Source organism: Scatophagus argus, chromosome 14 (assembly GCF_020382885.2).
Source record: "Scatophagus argus isolate fScaArg1 chromosome 14, fScaArg1.pri, whole genome shotgun sequence".
Classification (NCBI taxonomy): Eukaryota; Metazoa; Chordata; class Actinopteri; family Scatophagidae; genus Scatophagus; species Scatophagus argus.
Genome location: NC_058506.1, coordinates 4,273,754 through 4,298,534, shown reverse-complemented (window position 1 = coordinate 4,298,534; position 24,781 = coordinate 4,273,754). Strand labels below are relative to the sequence as shown.

At 45.7% G+C, this 24,781-nt stretch overlaps 1 protein-coding gene across 10 annotated transcripts in view; it reads left to right on the top strand.

The window, feature by feature from the left end:
* The window catches only part of auts2a (activator of transcription and developmental regulator AUTS2 a), a 282,048-nt gene that overhangs the window by 252,523 nt on the left and 4,744 nt on the right, over positions 1-24,781 (top strand). For 4 of the 10 annotated variants that reach the window (XM_046410501.1, XM_046410496.1, XM_046410499.1 and 1 more), the window contains exons 6-13: positions 17,320-17,881; positions 19,143-19,438; positions 20,606-20,844; positions 21,865-21,909; positions 23,165-23,260; positions 23,363-23,434; positions 23,805-23,834; positions 24,337-24,408. In XM_046410501.1, coding sequence (XP_046266457.1) covers positions 17,320-17,881; positions 19,143-19,438; positions 20,606-20,844; positions 21,865-21,909; positions 23,165-23,260; positions 23,363-23,434; positions 23,805-23,834; positions 24,337-24,408 — 1,412 coding nt within the window. The remainder of the gene's footprint in view (positions 1-17,319; positions 17,882-19,142; positions 19,439-20,605; positions 20,845-21,864; positions 21,910-23,164; positions 23,261-23,362; positions 23,435-23,804; positions 23,835-24,336; positions 24,409-24,781) is intronic. The other 6 variants (XM_046410502.1, XM_046410500.1, XM_046410498.1 and 3 more) reach the window with 4 other exon arrangements.

Sequence of the window (24,781 nt, the reverse complement as noted above, 5' to 3'; positions counted from 1 at the left end):
GGAGTTCTGCAGTGAAGGGACAGTTATGGCTGCTGTCCTCTTTGATTCTGCAGAGGAACTTGCACACAGTCATTAGTTTTCAAACGCTGAAATATAAAGACATTGGTTCAGAAAAATGTCTGCTTAAGATATCAACATGCCCAATATCACATGTTGGAAAAAAAACATCTGTCAAGCTCAATATATTTCAAGAAAAAAAAAATAGCCTGGCATTTCTCTGACAGAAGGTGTATTATTCTGGAGATGAGTGAGTGAAAAGCTTACTTCAGACTCTGTGCCATAGTCATTAATAATACTGTGACTGACTGGAACAAAGGTAAGACATGAATATACCTTAGACTTACAAAGTGTTGAGAGGGCCATTGTAATTCAGCCGCTGATGTGCAGCTTTGGTAATGACTGACTGTTAGCTTTTTTTTTCTCTGCAGCAAAGCTGGAAATCAGCCCAGGGCAAACTCAGGTCTCTTTGAAGACTTAGTGCTGGTCCCTCATCTTTTAATCTCACAGCCTTCTCACCTACTCAGTAATTACGGTGTATTTTTCACGCTCCCTCACAAGCCTTAGTGGGTTTTTTTTTTTTTGTTTTGGTTTTTTTTCCTCAGTCTTTCTGCCCGGGGCCTACACTGCATTTTAAAAAGAAAATCCAGCTGATGAGAATACAGCTTTTGTGTTTTCAGACGTTGATTTGTTTTCTTCCCCTCTTGTGTCAGCTTCACCTCGGGGCCGTCGGTGTCAATTGTGCGCTGCTGTCTAATGCGGAGCTTAAAGTCACTATCACTCTCTGTTTGCTCCGCAGTTTTTCTCCCTGCTTCCTGCTCACTCCGAGTTCACTTTGCCCAGGAATAGATTTCATTAACTAAGAGTCATTAAATGTTAGCTCTAATTACCACAGTTGTCGATGTGCCTGCAGGTGTGAGCGAGCTAACCTGATTAATTTGCTCTGCAGGAGACTAAGCACCAGTCAAAAACACGTAGTGTACTCTACTGGCCACCACATATAAACAACTTTTCTAAGATGTAAGCTGCTTCCAAGGTGCCGTGGGTGGAAATTGGTAACCAAGTCTTATTAAGTCGGTGACTGCTGTCCAGGGATGGATCGAAGTGCTGGGCTGTACAGATCCTGAAGATGATAAACCAACAGTGTGTCACCACAGAGGCCAGACAGATCTATCAAATGATTAAAGCTGCGTCCCAGGGCAGCAATATCTCTGTCACTCGGTTACATTCCCGTCCTTTATGATACTGTCAAACCACATGCCATCCCAGAGACTCAGCTAGGCCACTGAAGATCGCAGACAAAGCTCGCTGTGCATTGTTTGTTGAACATAGCCCCAGCAGGAAGATTAAGATAATGCTGGATGACATTTAAAAAGCTCAGCGCTGCCATTTATCAAGAGTAGGCTTGAAATTTTTCTCATCAGTGAACAGTTGAGTCTGGTGTGTGTCTCTGTGGATAGTCCATTTAGAATAGAAACAATTTTGCGGACTAAAACTGAAAATATAGACAATTGAAATGCCACAGTAAGGGATATTACGATCAAACTGTTTACCGCATTATCTAAGTCGCATTTAAATCCGCAGTCACAATCAGAAATGGCTTCATTGTGTGATTTTCCAGCTTAAGGGTGTAGTCAATGAGCACTTATACTGTTCTTACACTGGAGCAGCCAGCCCCTCGTGAGACATCTCCTGCAGCTGTGTCTACGACGTGAGACTAAGAGTTCAGTGCGGGGGTGAATTGAAGTGCACAGCGTAGTGATTCTCAGACCCCCCCCCCCTCCCCAACACAGTGCTGATTTCACCATGCTTTACTGGAGTTAATGTGAAAATGAAGCGGTGCTACAGCGAGACCCGGGGCTGACGCCAGCGTGAAGAGCGCCGCTGGTGAAGTGTGTCGGGCTTGAGTGCGTCTGTCGCCAGGGGAGAGAATAATGTGCGATGTGGAAGGTGTAATTTGCAGCGCTGATGGCATTGTTTAAAAAAATAGTGGAAAGAGAAAAGCGGAGGTGAACTTCTGTGGCAGATATCAGAGCTGAAGAGCTCCCAGGATTGTCATAGAGAGCTCTGCTGGCAGCAAAATTGCCTGCGAGCGTATTACTGCTGTGTGGGAGGGAGCTGAGGGCTTGTTTTTCTCTCTCTGCCTCATTCTGTTTCCTGAGAGGTGGACTGGTGATAGAGCTGTGTGTACTTCCAGGCTGTGGGCCGCCACCTGCTGTAATCTCAAGTGATATAGAGAGCAACAATCACGCCACAAATCACCCAGGCAGCTCCCTAACTCATTCAGTGGACTGGAAAGAGAAGGTTGGCCTTTCACAGCACCAGTGTTGGTTTACTGCCCCAGGCTCCCTGCGCTGCCCTCGTGCCGACCTCTGCCGTCTGTGTGGGTTTGCGTGTCAAGAAACGAGGGCTGCCTGTGGAACTTGACCTGATGTGCAGTGGAAAGATGACCTGACTACCACTGGCCTTTCATGTGTTGTGAACGGCTGGAGTCAAGGACGGTCTCTTTTTCCCTGCCAGGGGTTGGGAGGTCACAGAGAGGTCGCCGGCCCCTTGATCCAGAGACATAACTGCTCAAATAAAGCACTGTTGTTGTTTTGGCTCAAACGCAGGCTTAATTCAAATTAAAATGCTCTTTTGATATTTAATATCCATGCATGTTTTGAGTAATAAGACTGGGATCTGAAGGATTCAGGTCTGAATGAGACATCGGTGAAGTGGACTGGTTACCCATCCTGCATTTAAGGTGTCTCTCAGGGGTAAAAGGAAGCTCAATATCCTGTGCTGCACAGAGGGAAGGACCCCCTCCTCTTCCTCCTCTCCATGGCTGCAACTACAGAGAGAAAGGCTGTATTTCATGACCATGAAAGGGGCCGCTCCAGCCATGCCTCATCTGCTGACAAAGCCAAACAAAGGTTAACAAATCAAGGGTAGCACTGGCTGATTTACTGTCTCACTGTTGCGAACAATGGCCCTGCCCCCATGTCTGCCGCTCACATTTACTGTGTCTGTGAGGAGGCAGAGAAATATGGTAGCATTTGCAACAGTGCATCCTTCAAAATCATATTTAAATGTTTGTATTGATCACAGCTTTTTAGTCTTGGTCCTTTTCCAAACGTCCTCGGTTCTTTGGTTTAAAATGGGTCTCACTTCACCGTACGAGTAGGATTTGCACTTTTAATGTACGAAATGTTTTCCATTCTGTCAAGACTGCAAACACAACTGTCGTGTTGAATGTGGAAACTGTTTGGTTTGCTGAATGCAGTGATTTAACTGAGAAGGCTAACATAAACAATCCAATATCCCTACAAAGATGGAAACAAATAGACGCCATCTACTCCAAGTGACTCTGACTTGAAGAGATTTATCATTTTGAGTTGTAGCCAACAGAGCATACTCAGACCACTATGCATCCTGATTATTATCTTTTTTCACCAGCTTGTGTTTTTGTTATTTTTTTTCTTGCTCAGTCACCTGTTGCAGTCACGCAATATGCACTCAGGTCTAATTATGGAATTTTTGGCAGATAACGTAGTCAGGTAAATACTGAATGTGAGACCACGGGTCCAGTTAGTGCCCACTTGGTAGAAGTTTGTTGAATGAGGATCAGTTTTAAGAAGATGCTGTGAATGGGTCTGTTGGTGCACACACATACAGCAGTGTGGGCCAGCCTTCTTCCATCCCCTCCAGCAACACAAAGAGGTCATTCAGAGTTTGTTCCCCGAATCTCGAGGTTAGAGACTAAGTAAATCCATCCATCTTAATGCACTTATTTCAGCACCAGGAGAGCTGGAGGGAGACTGTGTAAACACTCCTATATCCGACATGCCATGCTAAACCCAAAGAGCCTGGAACCCATCAGGCCAAAATTAAAGGTCTACATCTCAAACACAAACATTTAAATGGGCTGCACTCCAGAGATCAAAGTGAAAGACCTTCGTTTTCCTGCAGGCCCCCTTGTGTCTGCCACACTCAGATATGTGGCGGTTTAGCAGCCAGTCAGGGTTGAATGGTGGGCAACTGTATGCTGCACATGTCTGTTTCTCATAGGTCGCTGAGGTAACACTCTGTGGCATATTTTTTATTTCTCTAGTTAAAGTAGAAGGATTTATGTAAATGGGCTCAGTTCATTTAGGAATCTGGTTCAGTTACAAAGACACTATTAAGGATCTTATTGAGAAAGACCTCAGATTTCTTTGTCTTGGAGATTTAAAAAGCCCTGTTTTTACTGCAGCAGTGCTTTTTTCCTCAAACAAAGTCCATTTTTATTTTCATAATAAAACTGCAGTTCCTGTAGGTGACCAGTCTCCGTAAGTACATAACCTGTCTGACCAGTCTTGACTCGATGATGGAGATACTAGAGAATAAGGTTGTAAAAAGTATCAATGGTTTTCAATACCATGTGTTTAAAAAGTATACACATACGCATTCAGTGGAATAGAAAGTACTCGAAATACCCACGATACAAATAGTCACCATGCTTTATCTTCTGCCCACAAATTAATCATCAAAGTATATAATTCATGCAACCTTACTGGAGATAGGATAGTGCAAGTGGACTGCCGGGTGGAGGTGTTAAAAGCTCTGCTCTCCTTTTCCTAACAATGGTCCTCCCCCATCACCATCACCAGCATCCACTGATCCAATGTGACATCAGCCACTCTCCTGCCAACTGTGCAGCATTAGCAGGGTCAAAGCACCACACATACACATCACTTATCAAGACCCAGCCATTCCCAGCACACTGTTGGTGTGTTCAGGCCAATTATGCCTGTGTCAGTCTTTGGTCCCTGTGGCAGAGGTGACATTACCAAACAGGGAGAGAGAGCAGACCACCTTAATGAGGCCTCATGGTGGCTTCGAGGTGTATGTGCGCGCGAGTGTGCGAGCTCATGTGTGCGTATATAACGGCAGGAGTGCTGGTCTGGAATGATCCGCCCTTCTATCTTGATCTCTCGTGTGTGTCTAACAGTGTTTTCCCTTCTGAAGGTCTTCTCCCTCCAGCCATTTTTCTATCTTGCCACCTGTCCTGTGTTTTTAAGTAACCGCCGCTGCCTCGTGATGTCAATCTAGCAAACGGATTTTGGTTCTGGTGATTAACTTGAGGGCTGTGTCTCAGAAACACAGCATAGCAGGCTTTCCAGACACATGTACCAAAAAGGAGATGGGATTAACACAGCGGATGAGAGGTTAGTGTGAAACGATTCACTCCAGCAGCGTTGGTGTTGCTTTGAGCAGCATGAAGTGTGATTTGGCCTCCTCTTTGGAAAAAAAAAAAGGTGAAAAATGATAAACATGGTGAAGGATGACCCACAGTTTATAGAACCAGCCATTTTGGATTATGTGGTCATCTAGAAGGACACCCCATTAGAAAAACAGTGTTTCTTGAAAGCATTAAAGCATTCAATGGATTCTTTGGAAACTGCAGTGCAATATGATCATGTTCAAGCTTTTTTCTCCTGCATCAAATAAGTAATCTTTGTAATCCTCAGCGTTCACTGTAGGAATCCTTTATATAGAAGCTTAGAGTCGGACTTTGTGGTTCAACACTCAACACACTCAACCATGGTGGTCTGTTGAATGAGTCTTGCTGTTTCCCTGTCCACTCATGCACTAGCAGAGGAGGGTCAGTGCTGCCGCAGTGAAAGTGTAAACACATCCTTAAGAGACACAAAAAGCTGAGAGAGAGACTGAGCGTGAGGACTCTGATCAGGATTGATGAAAGCGAGGCTTTAATTGCTCCCACAAGAAAAGAGGTTATCTTTTTTTCCCCCTTCTCACCCTCTCTGATTCTCATACATATGCAGGGCAGAAATAAAGCCCTGATGAGCCGCAGGGCAGATTAGAGAGGACTACAGAGCAGGATCCTGGTTTGTTAGCGGCACTCCACAGATCCTTTGAATGTGTTTCTGCTCTGCACACACACTGCCTGGATATCGTTTGTCTCAACCCACCTTTCATTATATTTCCACAGGCTACTAACTGAATATGTTTAGATTGTGACGGGGCTGTCAGACCTTCAGTGCAACATTGCCCCCTGGTGTTGGGGGTGACCTCGGGATATACTGTTACTTCTGAGTAGAGTGGGTGGAGAAGAGTTGTAGTGTGTGTGCTAAGTTGTATGCATAGGATTCATGGGAAGGCCTTTATAAAGCATGTGTATTTGATATAAAAGTGTAACAAACAGCACAATGTTCCATTTCATCACCGTTCTTTAGTTCATCATCTCTGACTTTTGGCCACTTTCTGTAGAAGCCTGCCCAAACCCATCAACGTCCATCGGACTGTCACCATCTGTTACAGATTAAGCTGCTGCTGGAGGGGCCTATTTGATTTCAGGGTTCCAGTATCCCCTCTTTATTCCACTTGTCAGGTTTTACTGTAAACACTGTTGTACAAAAACCAAAATCCCTAAAGGGATTGCTTGCAAACAGGCCGTTGCGCTGCTATGGGCTGCACGTCTGGTTTAGCTCTTAGTGTGCTTAGATGGGGGCCCTGCTGGGCCATTTAGAAGCAAAGCTGGGAAGCCGTGTTTGGAAGCTTTTTCCTTAAACCCTACGCTCAGTCACTGTGCAGTGTGGTGTTGTGATGTATGAATCCGCTGGCCATGCCTGACACTAGCAAGCCTGTCTGAGCCCATGTCTTCGCGAGTAGTAGGCCATAGACAGAGGCTGCATTGTTCCCCTAAAGTAACCCAAGCTCAGGGCAGCCACTGCCCAAAGGGGGATATCAAGTTGTTCTCTCCCCACCAACACCACAATTCTAGCTTAAGCTCTGAGGCTTGACGAGGGAGCAGAAAGGCAGCTGACTGTTTGCACGACGGCACTGTTCAAATAAACAGCTCAAATCCCAACCAGCCTCCCCTACACTAACCCTCCTTGGCCAAGAAATGCGGTCCCACAGCCATAGCTCATCACTGTGAAGCTTGCCAACAGCTCTCAGCTAATTTGTGGTGTTATTTTGAAAAGCATGTTGATGCGGCTGCACTGAGGTTTCCTGAGAAAGAGGGCTGGGAGCAGAGGGAAGAGGGTGAGAGCTCAGGCCTGGTTACATCTCCCTGCTTCCCCTGTTGTGAGCGATGGGTAGGTTTACCACCACATCAGCAGACCACACAGCATTTCCAGGCTAGAGGGAAGGTGGGATGAAAGTGGAGAGGAAAGACTGCCATTAACAGCTTCGTTTCTGCGCCGGAGTGTCCCGCTAATCCGACTGCAATGAAACCTGAGCAAGGGGGTAATGAGACGGCACTTGACACGCACGTAGACGCATCAGCTGCTTCTGTAATGCCGGTGAAGATTTAAGGAGAGAAAAGGCTACATGCAAATTGATACTTCACCAGATTTCAGTCATTTGATCCATGCATTCAAGCTGTTATCCCTCTGGAATTAGTTTTTCTTATATGGTTCTAACACTCAGCACAGGCTGTATTGAGACTGATCCTTGTGAGCAGCCTGTATGTGCAGTGTGTGTATTGTTGTGTGTGTGAAACCAGTTGGCCCTATTTGAAAGAGGCCCAGACTGATGACTCTCTGGGGACAAATTTCTCTTTCTAGCCCTCCATGCTTCTCTCCCCGGTGAAATCATGGTGGTGTCAGTGTGTCAACTCGAGCTGTCACTCTCCTCACTGCTGCAAGCCAGTTACACTCATACTCTGCTTCCTGGTTGGAGAGAGAGAGAGAAGGGGGGAGGGGCAAGGGAGAAAGACAGGATTTTTCTTGACTTGACACAGCAGATTAGCAGAGCATCAACACCCCCTAATGCAACTGGAGAGTCTGAAAAGAAGAGACCCAAGGCTTTCTGTCACCTTAAAGAAGCCAATTGTACAATGAACAGTCACCCCTCCCACAGGTCAGTTTTGGTACAGTCCACTGGGCTTAGCTGACAGGCTGACAGGGTTTCATGGAGGACAGGCTAACACCGAACGGATCCAGGCAGGGGACGTAGAGCTGGAGTATATGAAGCTAAACCAGCGTGGCATTGGACCTGCTGACAGGTAGAGTTTCTTTATGAGTGTGTGGGTGACAGAGAGAGAGAGCATGAGTGAGAAAGTAGAAGGTGTTTATGAGCGGGTGTGAGCTTTTTATGAGCATGTGACTGTAATTGAGATTTAAGCATGTCTGTGTTTGAAGTTTGTTGATTCAAGAGTCTGTTGTTCCTCTAAGCTGCCGCTGTGACTGACAAGAAACACATGTTGCAATGCCAGTCACAGCGTGTTGTGAAAGGCTTGATTTGAGCTGACACTGCCTGAATTTTCAGTACTGTGAGATTCTACTTGTTGTTTTTAGACTTATTTATTTTTGCCCTAGTTTACTGATTTAATACATTAGTTTAATTTAGCGGCATGTCCTCAGAGCACGAGTCAACACTAGATCAACACAGCACACCTTTGAACTTCCATCACATGCCAGCCTCAAGCCAAAGCATTCACCACGCCTTGTAACTTTGCTTGAATTTCGTTTTCTTGAAGGACCGCCTGAGATTAGCAAGTAGCATTGGTTCAGTGCTCCACAGAAGAAATATCACACAGTTCTGTTTTCCAGCCTCAAGCAAGAATGCAAGTCGAGGCAGCTGAGCTTTGCAACGGCAAAGGTGCACACTCCATTTGTATTCTCAAATAGGAGTCAATACGAGCTTATGTTTTTGATTTGGGATCTGCAGTGCCTTTCAGTAAATGTCTGCACACGGAATGATACAGGAATGTGGGATTTAAGTTCAAAGAAAAGAATTGTTCTGATAGCTTCCCAACAAAAAGAATTAAATTAAAGTAAAAGTATTATTAAAAACAGTGGTGGTAACAAACCAAGAAATATGGGAATGTACCCACCAAGATGCAATAAACCGTACTGACACTCATGATGTGCCATTTTCACTTTGATCTTGAAGATATTGTCTAAACTGACAGTGGCACTATGTGGTATTGGTAAAGCGTGCACATTGCTGTGAAGCTGAACCGACAAAGGGGGCAGAAATTTCGTGGCTGGCTGAGACAGTGACATGCTAACAGACGTGTAAGGCACTGTGGTTTGCCCCTACACTCTTTGTGTCTCTCTAGGGAACAACATTTACACAAAGAATGGCCACCTACCATTTCTCACTCCTCACTAGTAGAACTATCAGTCCTTCAGTCAGATGGCTGATGTACATGTGACATGTTTCAGGTCAAACGGGCTGGCTCGCTCCACAGCTGCCTTGTGTCTCGGTGTAGTCTTACACCACTGTCACCATGTGCACTGACCAATTGCTGTGGACTGAATGGATCCTCATTACACGCTGCTGTTGTTTCAAAGCCTCTGTGAGCCTCGGCATGACAGCCAAACCTGCAGAGGATCTGTCAGCCGCGGGCGACGACTGTCCCCTTGAGGGCTGCCCTGCTCAGGCCCATGGCAGGAGAAGTCTGGCCTCTTGGCTGGCTTTCCACTCGCGCCTTCTGGCGGTCACCTGTGCCAGCATGCCCGTCATCGAGTCCCTGACCCGGCTCTTCTCCCGTTACGTTCCCGCTAGCCTGACCTCATACCCTCAGGGATATATAAAGATTTGTTCTCCAAAAGGGAGCTGGAAATGGGACACCCGGCAGCCGCTGATCCCAACGACACATCCTCATGTGCACATTAAGATGGTGATGGTGTTTGGTGTTCGGGGCCAGTGTTGGGGGAAGGTGTCCAGCAGTGGATTTTCTACATGCTGGTGGGGTGAGAAGTGAACAGTGAGAGCAAGACTCAGAACCAGTTAGGAGCCATTACAGGAGCGGCCGTAATCAGAGCTACTGTGAAGAGTGTAGTTGCTGCAGCTCTCTGTTAGTAAGTGGCTTCATTATGACTCCAAGGAGAAGAGACTGGCCCTACCAAACAGAATATGAAGGGAGCATGGATGGATACTAACCAAGGTAGGAGACAGGACAGAGCAAGTTTATCTCCCTTTCAACTCTTCTCTGTCACTTTCATTTTCCCTCTTCCTGCTCCGTTTCTCTCTGGCACTCTGCTGCATTATAAACATGTGTAAGCGCTTGTTCTCTGCGGTCTGGCAGCTACTCTTCTATGGCCTTGCTTCTGTCAGAGGAGCTCAAAACATTCAGCGGCTTACTGAGCCCAATTACCCCAGATTGCTACCATTTCACAGAGGATCACAGTCACAGACAGTCTATCTTAAAAGAGGAGTCAGAGGTTTATGTCTCGGTTAACCTCGCACACCATGACATCACTGCATATACACGCTATTTATATTTACATACACACTTGCTTTGGCTTCACAACTTGTAATGCACAATTTATAAACCAAATGAGACAGGCATGAAATATAGATGTTAAAAGGGCAGATTAACAGCTCTCCCCCGCCTCCCGCCCGCTTTTGGCCTTTTGCTCGTTCACCGCTTGTTAAAGCAGCCGTTTGTGTTACTGTGAGAGGATATCAGCACATTGTGGTATTCTCACTGGAAGACTACACATGTCACGCACTCGCAGCCAGAATAGTTGGCCTGCTCACCTAACCCTCCCACCTTTATTTCTGTTTAGCTTCCCTCTCCCTTTCCACAGCTACCCCTGGGAGTCTAGCACTAATAAAACAGCTCCAGTCCATGACCCTCCACATGGCGGGATGTCCATGCGGTGTAACCTAACACCCCTTTCAGCTCTAGCTTTAGAGAGCTGCTGACATGACGGAGAGTCTGCAAGGGCCAGCAGGGGAGCGTCCATCATTGTCAGGCCCCAGTGCCCTGAGCTCCCATCCGCAGCATGTCTAACATGCATGCCTGTGAGCTATGGGCTCATTGCTGCAAGGTGCTCCGACACCCTGGAGACATGAGGAGGGCACCAGAGAGTGTGGCGTTACTGCTCTTAGAGCAGCTAATGCTGTTAAAGTCTTCCAAGCTGAAGAAGGGAGGGATGAGGAGCTAATAGCCCGGAGATTCTCGGGAGGCTTTGGCTATGAGATCAGGGAGAACGCTTCCACAGATAAGTTTATGGATACAGGGTTTCAGCTTCTCTGTGATCTGATATCTCCAGACCAAAGTGCCAGTCTTAGCTGTTTTTCTCACCACCGTTACATATGTAAACAGTTGGTTAGCCTCTGACTTGCAGCATAACAGACAAAATGGATATCAAACCACTTCCTCAGCAAAACTCCAAAAAGCTGTGGGGTAAGTGTCTCTTACCCCACAGCTAATCCCGTGGTTAATGTGCAGACTCTGGCGACAGGGACTGTCTCCACTTTAGGCACAAGAGAATTAGAGGAGGAGTATTGGAACATCAGGGATCTCAAAACATGTTCCAGTCCCACAGACATGGGAGTTGAGCTCAGATGTCATCTGCTAATGTGAACTCCAGGGTATTCCACTGAGCTCCTGTGTGAACTTTGTAGGAGCAATTACACTGGCCTGAATTACAGCATGTAGCTGTACATAGGGCTGCTCAGCTCAGTCAGAGATCATAAGCCAGTCATTTAACTTGTCTTTTTAACAGTAGATTCACTTGAACTTTAAATATAATTCAACTGAAAAACAAACAAAAAATAAATGTAATATGGACAGCAGTGTCGTGGGCCTCATCATGTCCTTTTATTTGGTTGAACTGGTGTGATGGGTCTGAGTCTTCTCTAACTGTTTCCATTCTGAACATACTTGGTGAAAGTGCACTTAGGGAGAAGAGGTGTGCTAGATATATAACACAGGACAAAGCGCAAGCGTCATTGTGATACAGAACGTGGCACCGCTTTATCTCGATGATCTTGTTTTCATAATCGCTGGAAGCCAATATTGACATTTAAAATAAAATTTGAACAAACTGACGAGTTGCAGTAACGACACCAACACATGGAGAGAAAAGGGGAAGAGTATTTCGTACTGGCTTGATGGGTCTCAGAGACCGAAGCTTTTATGAGTATGTGCAAGTGGGGACACGAGTGGGAGCGAGCTGCTGTTTATTGTTCCTCTCTGTGTGGGAGGGAGATCTGTTAAAGATGTCTGCCATTAATGCAAGTGCAGGCTTCATTAAGAACAAATAAACAGAGACTGGTCCCTTACCAAGGAGCTCTTTGGGGAACATATGCTGCCTAAACCACTCCTGAGGTCAGACCGCTGTCAACACTAGCTGCTCAATTACAACTCAAATGTTGTTGTCAAACAAAATATGGAAATAAAAGAGGAGCGAGTTTGCGGTGTTTTCCTTTGCTTTTTTTTTCCACAACAAAATGGTTTCCAGACTTAGGCCTAAGGCTAAATAGTCTTTTTAAACATTCTGCTAACTGCAGAATCAGTGTCTTTGAGGTATATTTTATCTAGCCAGGTTCTGAAAGCCTAGTCCAGCACGGAAGGAGATCCTGATTGGAGTTAATGTTTTCAAGAGGGCCACGAATACTTGTTTAGCACAGTGTGCACTTTAATTGATTCAACTTGAGAAAATATTCCTCCTCACTTTGTTTATTTTTCTGTTTTCTGAGGAGAAGCAGAATAATGATGATGATGTGTATGAAGGATGAAAAAGACAAAGCGATGGGTGGAAAAACTTCTCTTTCTCCCATCAAAGCCACCATTGTACCTGCTGCAATTTCAGAATCAGCAGCCCACTCAGTTTTATAACGACTGTCTCTAGGGAAAATGAATCTGTTTATGATTCCCTTGCATCACGGTACGTTTTTCAGCAAGTGAATGGTAAAACCGATGCCTCTGAAAGAGCAGTATGATCTGTGAGAGGTTTTGGTATGGTTACTGCTTCAACTACTGCTTACTGAGAAAACCACAAGAGATGTAGAAAACAGTTGCAGGGTGGTAAGAAATAAGTTGAACTTAGAAGGTATCTGGGTTTTGGAGTTGTTGGTGCTTCTCCTGTTCTTTTTAATTCCAGACTGTAGTTACAGTGCTCAGTGCTTTCAAGACTAGACTTTGCTGCCTTAGTATGAGTGCCAGTCAAAACAGCAAACTAGTTTGTAAAATCCACAATAGTATATTCAGCATTGACATCTGCATTTAAAACTATGTGCAGATGATATTAACATCTAGAATGGCAGCATGATGCTGCTACAGGACAGACCTGTAGTCAGCACCCAGAGGTTACCTGCCCTTGCATCATCTGGTGCCCCTCAGTGTATATTGCAGAGCAGGCCGCCCTGCCTCCCACCCTGTTACCACCTGTTTCTTAAATGCTCTCAACAGCTGCACAGCTGTCACAGCCTCCTGTAGAGTAACTGTGACCAGCCTGCTCTTTACGGTTGTCTCCTGGTTGTGAGATATATAATTAATTGTTCGAGGTATAATCTGTTATTATTTTTGGTACTGTTGGGGTCTTCAGTTGACTAAAACTGAGATTACAGGTTAACTGGTAATCATCACAAAGCAGACAACCACCAATACTGACAAAAATTTAAGTACATTCACTCTTGTATTTAAGAACAGTTTTGAGATGCTGCTTTGTTTTTTTGTTTTTCCCACTGAATGACATTTCTATACTTTTCTTCACTACATCATCAGACAGATGTAATTACTAATATCTTTTGCAGATGAAGACCTTGGAAATGATCACATGCTACTTTTTTAGTGCTGTACTCTCCCTCCCCCTCTGTCCCAGAGGCTCAGTGCTTTCCGCTCTCTGCACACCTCTGCACGGCGGCCGTGGCCTAGCTGTCTCATGGCTCTTGTAATGCATTAGACAGTTGGTTTTGTGTGATTGGAGCTATGTGACCCCTGACTGGATGAAATCCCATAAATGAATGTGATGGTTTAGCATGCATCAAGGTGCTATTTTCAGGAAGATGGGATGGAGGGGGGGGGGGGCTAGGAGAGAAGTCTTGGGATGTCACAGAGGTCTCAAAGGCCATCAATTTGTCATGATGTCTTCAAGCTTAGGTGTAGGTTGTCATATCCACCCACACTCACATGAGAGAGAGAGAGAGAGATTAGCAAAGTAGTTCTGGTCCTAGTTGACCACTAATATATTTTTCAAAAGGACAGGTGCTGGCCTGTCAGTCGTGCTTTAAAAAGCTGATTTTGTTGGCGCTTGTTTGTTAATCATTTATATGGGCCAGGATGTATCCAGGGATGACATTGAAATATAATATGCCAAATTAATCCCCTTATGTACTGCAGTAATGACCTAACATCATATTAAACTTTCTAATGCCTCTGCATCTCACTTTGCCAGGTCTCCTGCCACTCCCTCTGTGGATCACAGCACTGTGCAAAGATTGGTTCATAGATTTGAGCCATTTGCCTCACACATGGCTGCACCAATCCAAACACCTGGCAGATGAAGGACCATTAACCAACCAACACACAGGCCTATTAACCCCGCAGGCTCAGTGTGATATAAGCAGCACATTAAAAAATGCTAACAGTAAATATTGCAGCATGGCACTAATGAGCTGTGGTCCACTGTAGGACAAAGGTGTGATGAAGCGGAGCCTGAGAAGAGGCCTGTGTACTAATTAGCTTTTTCTATTATCTCATTCATGTCAGTTTTTGAGAAAGTGCTTTAAAGGCCCAGTGTGTAGGATTCATGGGCATAAGTGAAACACAATCTTCATAATTATGTTTTCATTAGCATATAATCACCTGAAACCAAGAATTGTGTTTTTATGTTGTTCATGTTTCTGCCAGAATGGACAAACCTAAACACCGGCAGGAGAGGACTTTTTTTTTTTTTTTTTTTTTGAGGGTGTGGGGGCACCATATGTGCTACTACACACTTAGAAGAGGAGGGTGAGACTAAAGTCTGTAGCCTATCTAATGATTACATGTTGCAGTCTAGCATTAACCATGTAGGAAGATACAAATCAGGAGTGGTGGTGAGTGCAGCTAATGCACTATGGGGAGGAGATGGTTCACCCTGGGATAATGAGTTATCCCCCTAAGCCCCTCACTCGGTCCCCTGACATTAAGCATTAATCAATGGCTTTCCTGTGCACAGCCCAGCTGACCCTCACAAAGTCCTCCTGTAGCCCTTTCAACTCTTAAATCCATTCTCTAGCTTTTGCTTCCCTGACCAACCCACACACCTGAAGGCCTCGTTCTCCACTCTGACGCTCCACCAAGCAACGTACTAGTTTGAAATGGAAAATACTACTAAAACATTGAGAAACAGCAGCACTCCATATTTTCAGTAACCCATGGGGGGATTGCGTTTATTTGTTTCCAGGGATGAAGAAGACTGACAAATGAACCCTCACGGGAGGGAAGCTTGTATACTCCTCTTATCTTCTACCCCGCACCGCCTGGCCCTTGAGTCTTCATTATGACCAGAATAGACACCTTCTTTTTAGCGTGTTAGCACATTCTCAAAACAAGCTGTGGACTTCTGGGACTGAGAGGTGCAGTGGGAGTCTTGTGAAATGGGAAATTCTCCTCTCCCCATCTGCTGTGGTGAGGTTGTTTGCCAGCAGCAGTCTCTCTTGACCGGTAATAGCATTTGTAAATGGAGAAGATTGACATGGATGAGAGAGACGGATTTAAGGGCTGCTGGGCTTTCTTGATCATTGATGCATGTCAGTGTTGAACAAGGATGTGGTTTGTGTGCAGACTACCAAAGAAGAGATGTAGCTTCCATGTAAGGGTTAGTTTAGCTTTGAAAACTGATGCCGCTCTGCATTATTTGGGGACTTTTTTACTCCTTTGCTTGCCAAAAGACAACTTATAGAAACGATGACAAAAACACTTCAACGTGGCAGCATGTGCCCTTTGTCTCCCCTGACAGGCTGGCAGATGTCCCAGTAAGCTCTCCACACAGTGCAAGAGTCAAGAGCTGTTATCGTAGGTATTGATTGTGATTTTGCATGAGGAATTACCTCCCCTGACCCTTAACTACGATATCACATGCACCTGGGGCTGCTAATACCTCACTTAGCATTTTAATGCTAATGGACACATGTTCTGCAAGAGCCTTGTTAGCTCAGCCTGCTCCCAGTGGGATTGGTCTGGAGGGAGTAGTGTGTCAGGGAGATGGAAGCCCGCTGTGACAGGCTACAGCTCTGCTGTGGAGGCTGCTGCCTCAGCCCTAGGGAGCTGGATCCCATCTACACCTCTCTGGCAGGTGAAGGATTTAGCCGGTTTCCCTAAGGGGGAGGAGGAGGAGGAGCCTTTGCTCCTGCCCTTAACACCCCCTGCCCCCCCATCAAGGCCCAGGGAGAGTTAATTACAGTTTATGTATGCACTGTCATCTCCCATGAGCTTCCCTGCCTCTGGAGCAGCCAGGCTGACTGCTGATGTCTGAGTACTTTGTTCTGTAGGAGAAGGTCCCTGCAGAGAAACACCCTGGACAGAGCTTATTAGCTATTGTTCTATGTGACATCAGTTGTACAGCAGTTACTATTCATTCTCTGGATTAATTCAGACTTTGGACATAATGGGGTCCAACCAGGGTTTCTAATGGCAGGTAATTGCTAGGTTTTGGCAATTACTGAAAGTCCATAAAATTAATCCTCACCTTGTCAGTTTGCTAGCTAAATGCCTGCCTGTCCTTCATGCTACATGTGAAAGTGAATTAATGAATGCAGTCTTACTATCCTGCAGTGTCTATCAGTATGCACTAAGAGACAGTTTGCATGTGATAAAGAACTAATGTCAGTGCTTCTAATGAATAATATTAGAGAGTAACTGTGCAGTTTCTAATTGGATAAAGCGTCTTGTGAAGTTAAATGAAAGAGAAGATGGCAACCTAACACTCGTGAAGTATCTGCAACTACACAAATGTCTACACTGTTTGCACATTCAGCTACAATTTGTTTGCATATCCAGTCGCATATGCAATAGATTTTCTTTGTCCTGCAAGCAAAAAATTAACCTTGCAATGAAAGTGATGTTGTTTTGTGTACGGTACAAACTGATTTAGCCTGGAGAACAAAAACACATTTTAGCTGTGTCGTTTGTCCCCTGGGATGGTGTTAAAGGCTGTCTGAAAGGGCTCAGGAATTGATGCTCGCACTGGCACAGCTGCAACCCCCAGCAGGGCGTGTCGGCATGGGAAGAAAGCGTAGGAAAAACGTGTGTGTGCGTGTGTCTCTCTCTCTAATCTCTCTACTCAAAGTGCACATACTAAGCACGGCAGAGGAGATCGCAGTTAGACAAGTGTCTTCAAAAGGCCTGTAGCTCATATACACATGCACATAAGTTTTGTTAGAGCTGCAGATGTTCACCTGCACTGTTCACTTACAGAAAGGAGGTCTCTGTGCATACACACTCACTGAGAGCAAAGCATGTTGGGTGTCTTTAACTTTCAGGTTTCGGGTTCTAATCGATTAAAATTGCATGTTATGGAATTCATCGACTTTTTGGTTCAAGACCAGCAGTTTGGAAGAATTGATGATGCATTTTTTACACTGATTTTCTCTTTCTGTTTTACACAGTTCCAGATTTTGGCATCGATGTGCTCTCCACCAATGGCAGCCGGGAGCCTCGTGGCCCAGGCCTCCTCAAGGTGTCAGGCCTAGAGCGCAGTCAGGAGAGGAGCCAGGAGAGCTGCAGGGACCCCCAGCCCCCTGCCTCCAGCAACGCCAGTCAGCCTCTGCCCCCTCAAGCCACCCCTCTGCCCCACCCACAGCCATCCGTCCCCCAGCCTGTGTCCCCTCGCCGGACCCAGTCAAACGGCGCTACCCAGGCTCCGGCCTCCACGCACCTGTCACCACGCTCAGAGGCTCTCCCTAGGCCTCAGACGCCCGCAGCCCTGCCTCTTGCCCAGGGCCAAGAGCCCTCGCCACCCCCCCTTCCCCGGCCCCAGCATCTGCCTGATCCGCTGTCCCACCCCCGGCCTCCCCCGACACCCAGCTTTCAACCACACCCACCATCACCTGCCCTCCCCACACATCACCCTCAACAGCACCCTAGTCAGGCAGGGCCCCATCGGCCCCCATCACGCTGCCACCCCCGGCCCCTTCCCGCCTACAACGGCCTCAGCCTCAACGGCCACAGGTAAGGCTTATATTCCCGCACATCGAAAGATGTGCTTTGTAAAAAACGTGCACGTCTCTCATGTCCTCATGTGCTTTGATGCAGAAAATTGTGTGCTATGCAGTACAGACAAAACCTCCATATTCACACACACTTGAATATACTAAAATGTCTCTGAAGCCGAAAGTACGCATGATGCACAATCAGTATGTAAATTGCTATGAGGGAGAGCTTAAAGTCCCTGAGCCAAACAGCAGCACTGATTATTAACTACGGAATAAAAAGGCCACACTGCATCCTGAGTGCCTCTAATTTATTAGTCACCCACATTGTCATTGGAACTCTATATAGATTCTAGTCCCCATCAGGTATAGTGTCTGTATGTGCCACTGAAGAAAGGTTATTTGTGCAAGAGAACAAGAGGAAAATGGGCTGAAACTTGAGATAATCTTCCTTGAAATAAATTAAATACTGCAGAGGGCTGTAAAGAATATCATTTTCATATTGGTAAAAATATAAGTAGAGTTAGTGCAGGGCTAAGTTAGTGTGTTGAGAAAGACTGAGGCCTGTGAGGGTCTCTCCATTAATTTAAGACTCCAGACTCGCTCCTTCAGAACCCACTCAGTCCCAACAACAGCTCTGCCTTGCAGGCTCTCAGGACTTGGCTTAGCCTCCCATCTCCCTGTGCCAGCCCTGCCAGTCTGCCAGTGCGCCAACAGGGCCTGGCACCCACTATGAATAATCACGGCTGGGGCCCACAGTGAAGAGCGAGCGCTGCAAATGAGCTTTTAGGCTTAGTGTGTGGAGCTGTGGAGAAGCAGGCTCTGTGACTGCCCCCAGGGAAAACCCACACACGCTACAAAAGACTGTTTGCTTACACATGCACACACACCCTCGCTTGCTCTCATCCCATTTCCGATGCACATGTTCACTACCTGGCTCTGGAGGAAGTGCCTTAACAGAAGCTGTTCAAAGACAGATGCTTGCTCTGTTATGCTTGCCAGCGGTGGTTTATTTGCATCTGAGGGTGTTGTGAATGTGGTGTTTTTCGCGGATCCCGTTTGCCCTGGATTTTGTGAAGCACAAGAGGGAGGCAGGGAGGCGTTTGTAAATGGAGGACAGTTGAGGTGTGAAAACACTGTGCTGGGAATTGAACGTCGCAGCAGATGGAGGTGAGGGGACGTGGAGGAACAAGTGTTAATTCTGACTGATCACGCCTGGCTTAACCTGGCTCCGTTCTCCATCTCTCTCTTTTTTCCCCCCTCCCTCTCTCTCTTCACAGCAGCAGCAGGAGCAGCACCCCAGGCACCAAGGCCCACGGGCCCCCTGCTGCCTCCTTGCACCTCCCCCACCACCCACCTCCTCCTACGGCGGCCGCAGCAGCAGCCTCCACCTTCCCTCTGCCCTTGGCGGCTAACCAAAACACCCCCCACAGCTTCCCCCCTGCCTTGCAGTCCTCGCCACACCCTCATCACCCCAATATGTTTGCTCCTCCAGCGGCCTTGCCTCCACCACCACCACTTACGTCTAGCACCCTGCCAGTACCCGGACATCCTGCTGCTGGGAGTGCCTACTCAGGTAAACATCACAACTCCTTGCATCCCCACATCGCCCTCAAGTGATGTGGCAGAGAACTGCACATTCAGGTGACAGGACACCACGACTCTTTATTTTTAGCCATCTGTTTCATCAGCCAGAACAGTCAAGACACATGAGAAGCGCAAGGAATTATTTCAGAAGAATTTAATTTGAATGCATTTGAGATGCAAAGACAGACAGAATGTTACCCTGGTAATTATTTAAAGAAACAAGCAATACGGTCCGAGATAATCCACATGTACTCCGTGCCAGTGGTTTTGTGTGTTTATAGTCATGTTGACAGTTCAAGTTCACACTCTGTCTGTCGTGCTTTGATTGATCGACTCTCTGCGCACCAGTAATATCCTCCAGCAAGCCAGGCCACATCGCAAAAGCCATTACAGACCCCGTGCACATTTCCGTGTCGCGTTGTTGAGCTAAATGTCAGGGTCAGTGTGGGAAGAGGAGGGGGGCTCACCTTTAGCAATGTTCCCAGAACTTCCATTTTCACCAGGAATGGTGTTCATGTGCAAGAAATCAATTTGGTCAATACTGAATGGAGCAAGCTGGATTTTGTTCAAAAGATACTAATGAAACTTTTATGAAGAGAAAATTCCACCCGTACTCCCAGCCCAATAAAGCCTGAAATGAATGCAGAAAAACTGTAGAGTCACTCTGGAATAGGAAGGATAAGGTTACTCTGGAGGAGATGTAATCTCTCAAGGCAGGTTTTGTTGGATTTGGAAGAAAAGCCATTGATTTCTTGAAATTCATTCTTTCTCCACATGCCGCACAGAGGTTATTAGAACAACAGATGTTGTCTCAGAGGGGCTGTAGTGTATCAAATCACAGCATTTGCCTGTTCCAGCAGTCAGACAGCTCTAATCATCTCGAGCATCGCTTAAATTTCAAATGACATGCTGATGATCACAGCCATTTTCTGCTTGTTTCTTTTGACTTTGACATGGCTTCCCATTTAATGACATACTTTCACAGTGGAGTCCAGTGCCCACCAGGGATCTTCCAGGGGCTTTCAGCAGGGCCCAACAATATGAGGAATACTTCATTTGTATTTTCTGTTGTGTAAAAATGCTTAACACTTGATAGTAACCTTCTGTTCATTAACAAAGCTGGTCCTAATCCTAATCCACTCTTGCTCTTCTCCAGAGCAAGATCTTCTGCGCCAGGAGCTCAACACCCGTTTCCTGGCCTCCCAGAGCGCCGACCGCGGCGCTTCACTCGGCCCTCCGCCCTACCTGCGCACAGAGTTCCACCAGCACCAGCACCAGCACCAGCATCAGCACCAACACACCCACCAGCACACCCACCAGCACACGTTCACGCCCTTCCCCCATGCCATCATGCCCACCCCAGCACCGACCATGGTGCGTACCCCTGCCAGAAATGTGAGGATAAGTAGAACGCAACTGTGTTGGGATGGAGAGGGTGGAGGGAGTGAATGTGGGGGGAAAAATCAGTATAGCTAAAATATTTTTTATATGTCTTCTAATAATGAGTTTAACATGTGCAGACGAGTGGGCGGGCATGGCACTGAAAGTGTTTTCACCTTGTGGTTATGAAGATTTTACACAGCACAGTTGGACATGTGTGTGAGCAGCACGCTGTAGGGACCTGTGGGTTTCTGTGGCGGCCTTTCAATGATGACCACGTGTGTCCATCCTCGCCACAATGATGCCTTTATTCTCCCAGAAAGCCTTTCTAGTGTTTTCTCTGGCACACTCTAGGACTCCAGACTTGAGTCGCTGTTATTTTCTAAATTGGCAATAACTTGCCCAAAGCATGTTAACTTCAGAGCCAGCTTTCAGAACATAATACACTTAATTCATTCTGAATTTAATGACATCATTTGATCCCATTTGGGGGTTTTCATTACTGGCAAATGCCTTGCGTTAAGAGCCCCGCTGTTTGTTTGGGGAGACCACAGGCGATGGGTGGCTGGAGCTAAATCTCATAGAAACACACACATACACACAACTGCCTGGCCCACAGAGAGTTCACTTGGCTCCGATGATACCTCAAAGGCAGCATAGCGAGGCCGCTGACAGCTAATGAGGCCATAAAAAAAACTCTTTATGGCTGCAGTGTTTAGTCTTGACTGGGAAAATGTTCACCCTGAGCCTGTGCTGCACCACTAAAAGGAGACCAAATGAGACACAGAACCAATGCTAGTTTACAAGATCTTCAGATGATCACAAAAAAGGCAGGATGAAAACAGTCTGGTTTGGAAAATGGTTGAACTTTGAATCTCAGTTGACGTTTTAGATCTTGAATCATAATCTGTCAGTATGTTGTCCTATTTGTGGCCTGCAATGACCCTGAAAGAGTCTTAACCTTGTTACAGTATGTGTAGATGATCATGTTTTCTCTGCGTCTTTGTACTTAGCTCTGTTTCATTTCTCCTACAGTTTGACAAATACCCAACAAAAGTTGACCCCTTCTACAGACACAGTGTGAGTTTCCCTACCGTGCACTCTCTGCCTGCAGAGCAGTTTGTTGCTTGCCCATCATATCATTCCAGCCCGTGCGAGTTGGTGTTATAGCTGTGTGTGCATGTGTGTGTGTGTGTGTGTGAGGGAGAGAGATTTCATTCAATTGCTCATCCACGTCTTAATGGATACTGTAAGCATCCTAGCTGTACCATTTCACCCTTCAGCCCCCAGCAAATGTTATGATTAATGAAACTGCTGGATTCTTAAACCTCGGAGCACAAGATTTATTGTGTGTGCATGTAACGGTGATATTGCTGTGCCTAGAAATGAATATATAAAGAGGCAGTGGCTACATTACAGAGGAGACTGCGATATTTTTCTTGCTTACTGCTCTTCATTTGTGTGTGTCTGCTAACAGCAGTGGCTTGCTCATGATTATTACTCCCAAAAGGGGACGCACTTAAAACATCAGACCCCACTCTGGTGCCATGTTTGCTGAAGTTTTCAGACACTTGCTGTGTGTGTCTGCACAAGGTCTTCAAAATGTTCCCCTGAGCTGCAAGGAAAAAAATTCAGATCAGAAAAATCCGGTTTGTATTAGAGTGACCCTGGGGTCAAGTAGATGTTGCTGAATGTTGCTAGTTTATTTTTCAGCCCTTCATTCCTGATTCTTCGTATTCCCTTGTTATTATGGAAGCAGCAAATACCCTGAAGCTATTTCCTCTCCATAAAACATACTGATGTCTTAAAACATGATGCAGAAGGAAACAAGTTGCATTTAAAACCCCAGAGCATATCCTCAAGCGCTTTTAATAACTCATCCTGGCAACCCGAGTTTAAATAATTCTGTTGCACCATCCATGATTAAAGCGATGCAAGCGTGCACATTCAGAGACATAAAAAACATTCCCTCCTTCCACTAAGGCTAATGTGATTGACGACAACAATTATACTGAGCAGTTTATTACATATCTGTTTCTCCACAGGATTACTTTTTGGAAGCCTTGAGCACTTGTTTGCTTTACATGTGTTTTGCTTGTATTACAGCGTTCTAGTTTTCATATCAAAGGAGCGTTTTCCCTTATTTAAATCCACTGGGGATGAGCAGTAAAACATTTTATAAAGGCACAGTTTGTGAAACATGTAGGCAGTTCTTCATCTAGCCAGGCTCAGAAGATGGAAAAAGGACTGAGTTTTAAGGCTCATCTGTCTGCTTTCATCGCACCAACAGACCAAAGCATCCTCACACCCACTCTGCCTTTTTTTTCTTCCACAGCTCTTCCACTCTTACCCACCGGCGATGTCTGGCCTTCCTCCCGTCATCCCCCCAACCGGGCCCTTCGGCTCGCTGCAGGGCGCCTTTCAGCCCAAGGTAAGACACGTAGGGACAACACCACAATCCCACAAGTAGACAAACAAAATAGTAGTTTATTTACAGAGAATCTCGTTTCGATCTGTGTCTGGGGCTTTCTAGACCTCTAATCCGCTCGATGTGTCCACGAGACCTGGAGCCGTTCCACACACATTCTTACAGAAGGACCCCAGGGTGAGTGCACGCACACACACATTTACACAACTAGAGGAGGTAGAGATAACCTTTGGACCCTGTGTAAATGTTGGACGAGTATTTGAGTCATCAGATGGAAACTGTCATTGTCATGACATGAAGATGTCTGTGTGTGTGTGTATGTTTCTGTCTTTCTCTCAATTGCCATATTCATCTGTATGCAGAGGGTAACACAGGAGGAGCTCTGTTTAACAGCAGTGTGTTAGTTACTCCTGAATTGCTTCATTTTAAAGGGAAACGTTAACATTTTAATTTGGTTCATAATGACTGCCGCACACAGAGACTAATTAGAGGTGATTTGATTGGCAGCAAAATAACTCAACCTTTGTTTCCTTTCTCCCTCCTGTAGCTAACGGATCCATTTCGGCCCATTCTCAGGGTGAGTGCTCACTCCCTGCAGTGTCTCGTGTGTGTGTCTCTCTCTCTCTCTCACACACACACACAAACAATAATAGGCATGATGGCATTAAGGGATTTTGCTAATGGAGTAGATATTGTGTTTAATTAAATGAGTGCTGCACTTGGAGGCAGAGTGCGAGTACACACCACAACAAAGCTCAGTATAGAGATCAGTGCGGCCTCGGCATATGGAAATGTCAGACATAGCTCAGACGGTGTTTCCAGTTTCAAGCAACGCCATATGAATCTCACTTTCTCATAACCATGCCACCATATCAACGCCATATTCCATATCTTTAAGTAATATGTGATTAAAAGGTGCTACATGTACTATATTTATGTTATCAGTCTGTCATTTTCAAATGATTTCCCTCTAATCAAAAGTAATTAGGGTATACCCACACAGTCAACCTTTTAATATGTGAAGTCATAGTAGTAATAATAGTCTTACTGTCATTTTTGTTTTTGCCTTGTACCTACAGAAACCAGGGAAGTGGTGTGCCATGCATGTCCATATTGCCTGGCAGACATACCACCACCAACAGAAAGTAAAGGTGAGGACTCCTCTGACTCTCTCAGCCTTATTCCAAATGGTTAACACAGCATAAAGTTAACTGTGTCACTGTTTCATACTATGTAATAGTCTCTATGATATACCCTTTTTTGCAGTTAGTATACATAAAATTAAGAAGAAGAATCGCTTTGTTGGCAGTATATATAGTTTTACATACACACTGATTTTTGCCTCTGCATTAACCCATCTTTAGTTGAACACACATGCAACACCCAGCAAATTACATGCAGTGAAACACACAGGAGCTGTGGGCTGCCACTGTCAGACGCCCAGGGATGCTTTATATGTACCATGTGAAGGCATCGTACTTAAAGCAAGATGTCCCACTTAAATTTTTAGTATGCATTTTTTTA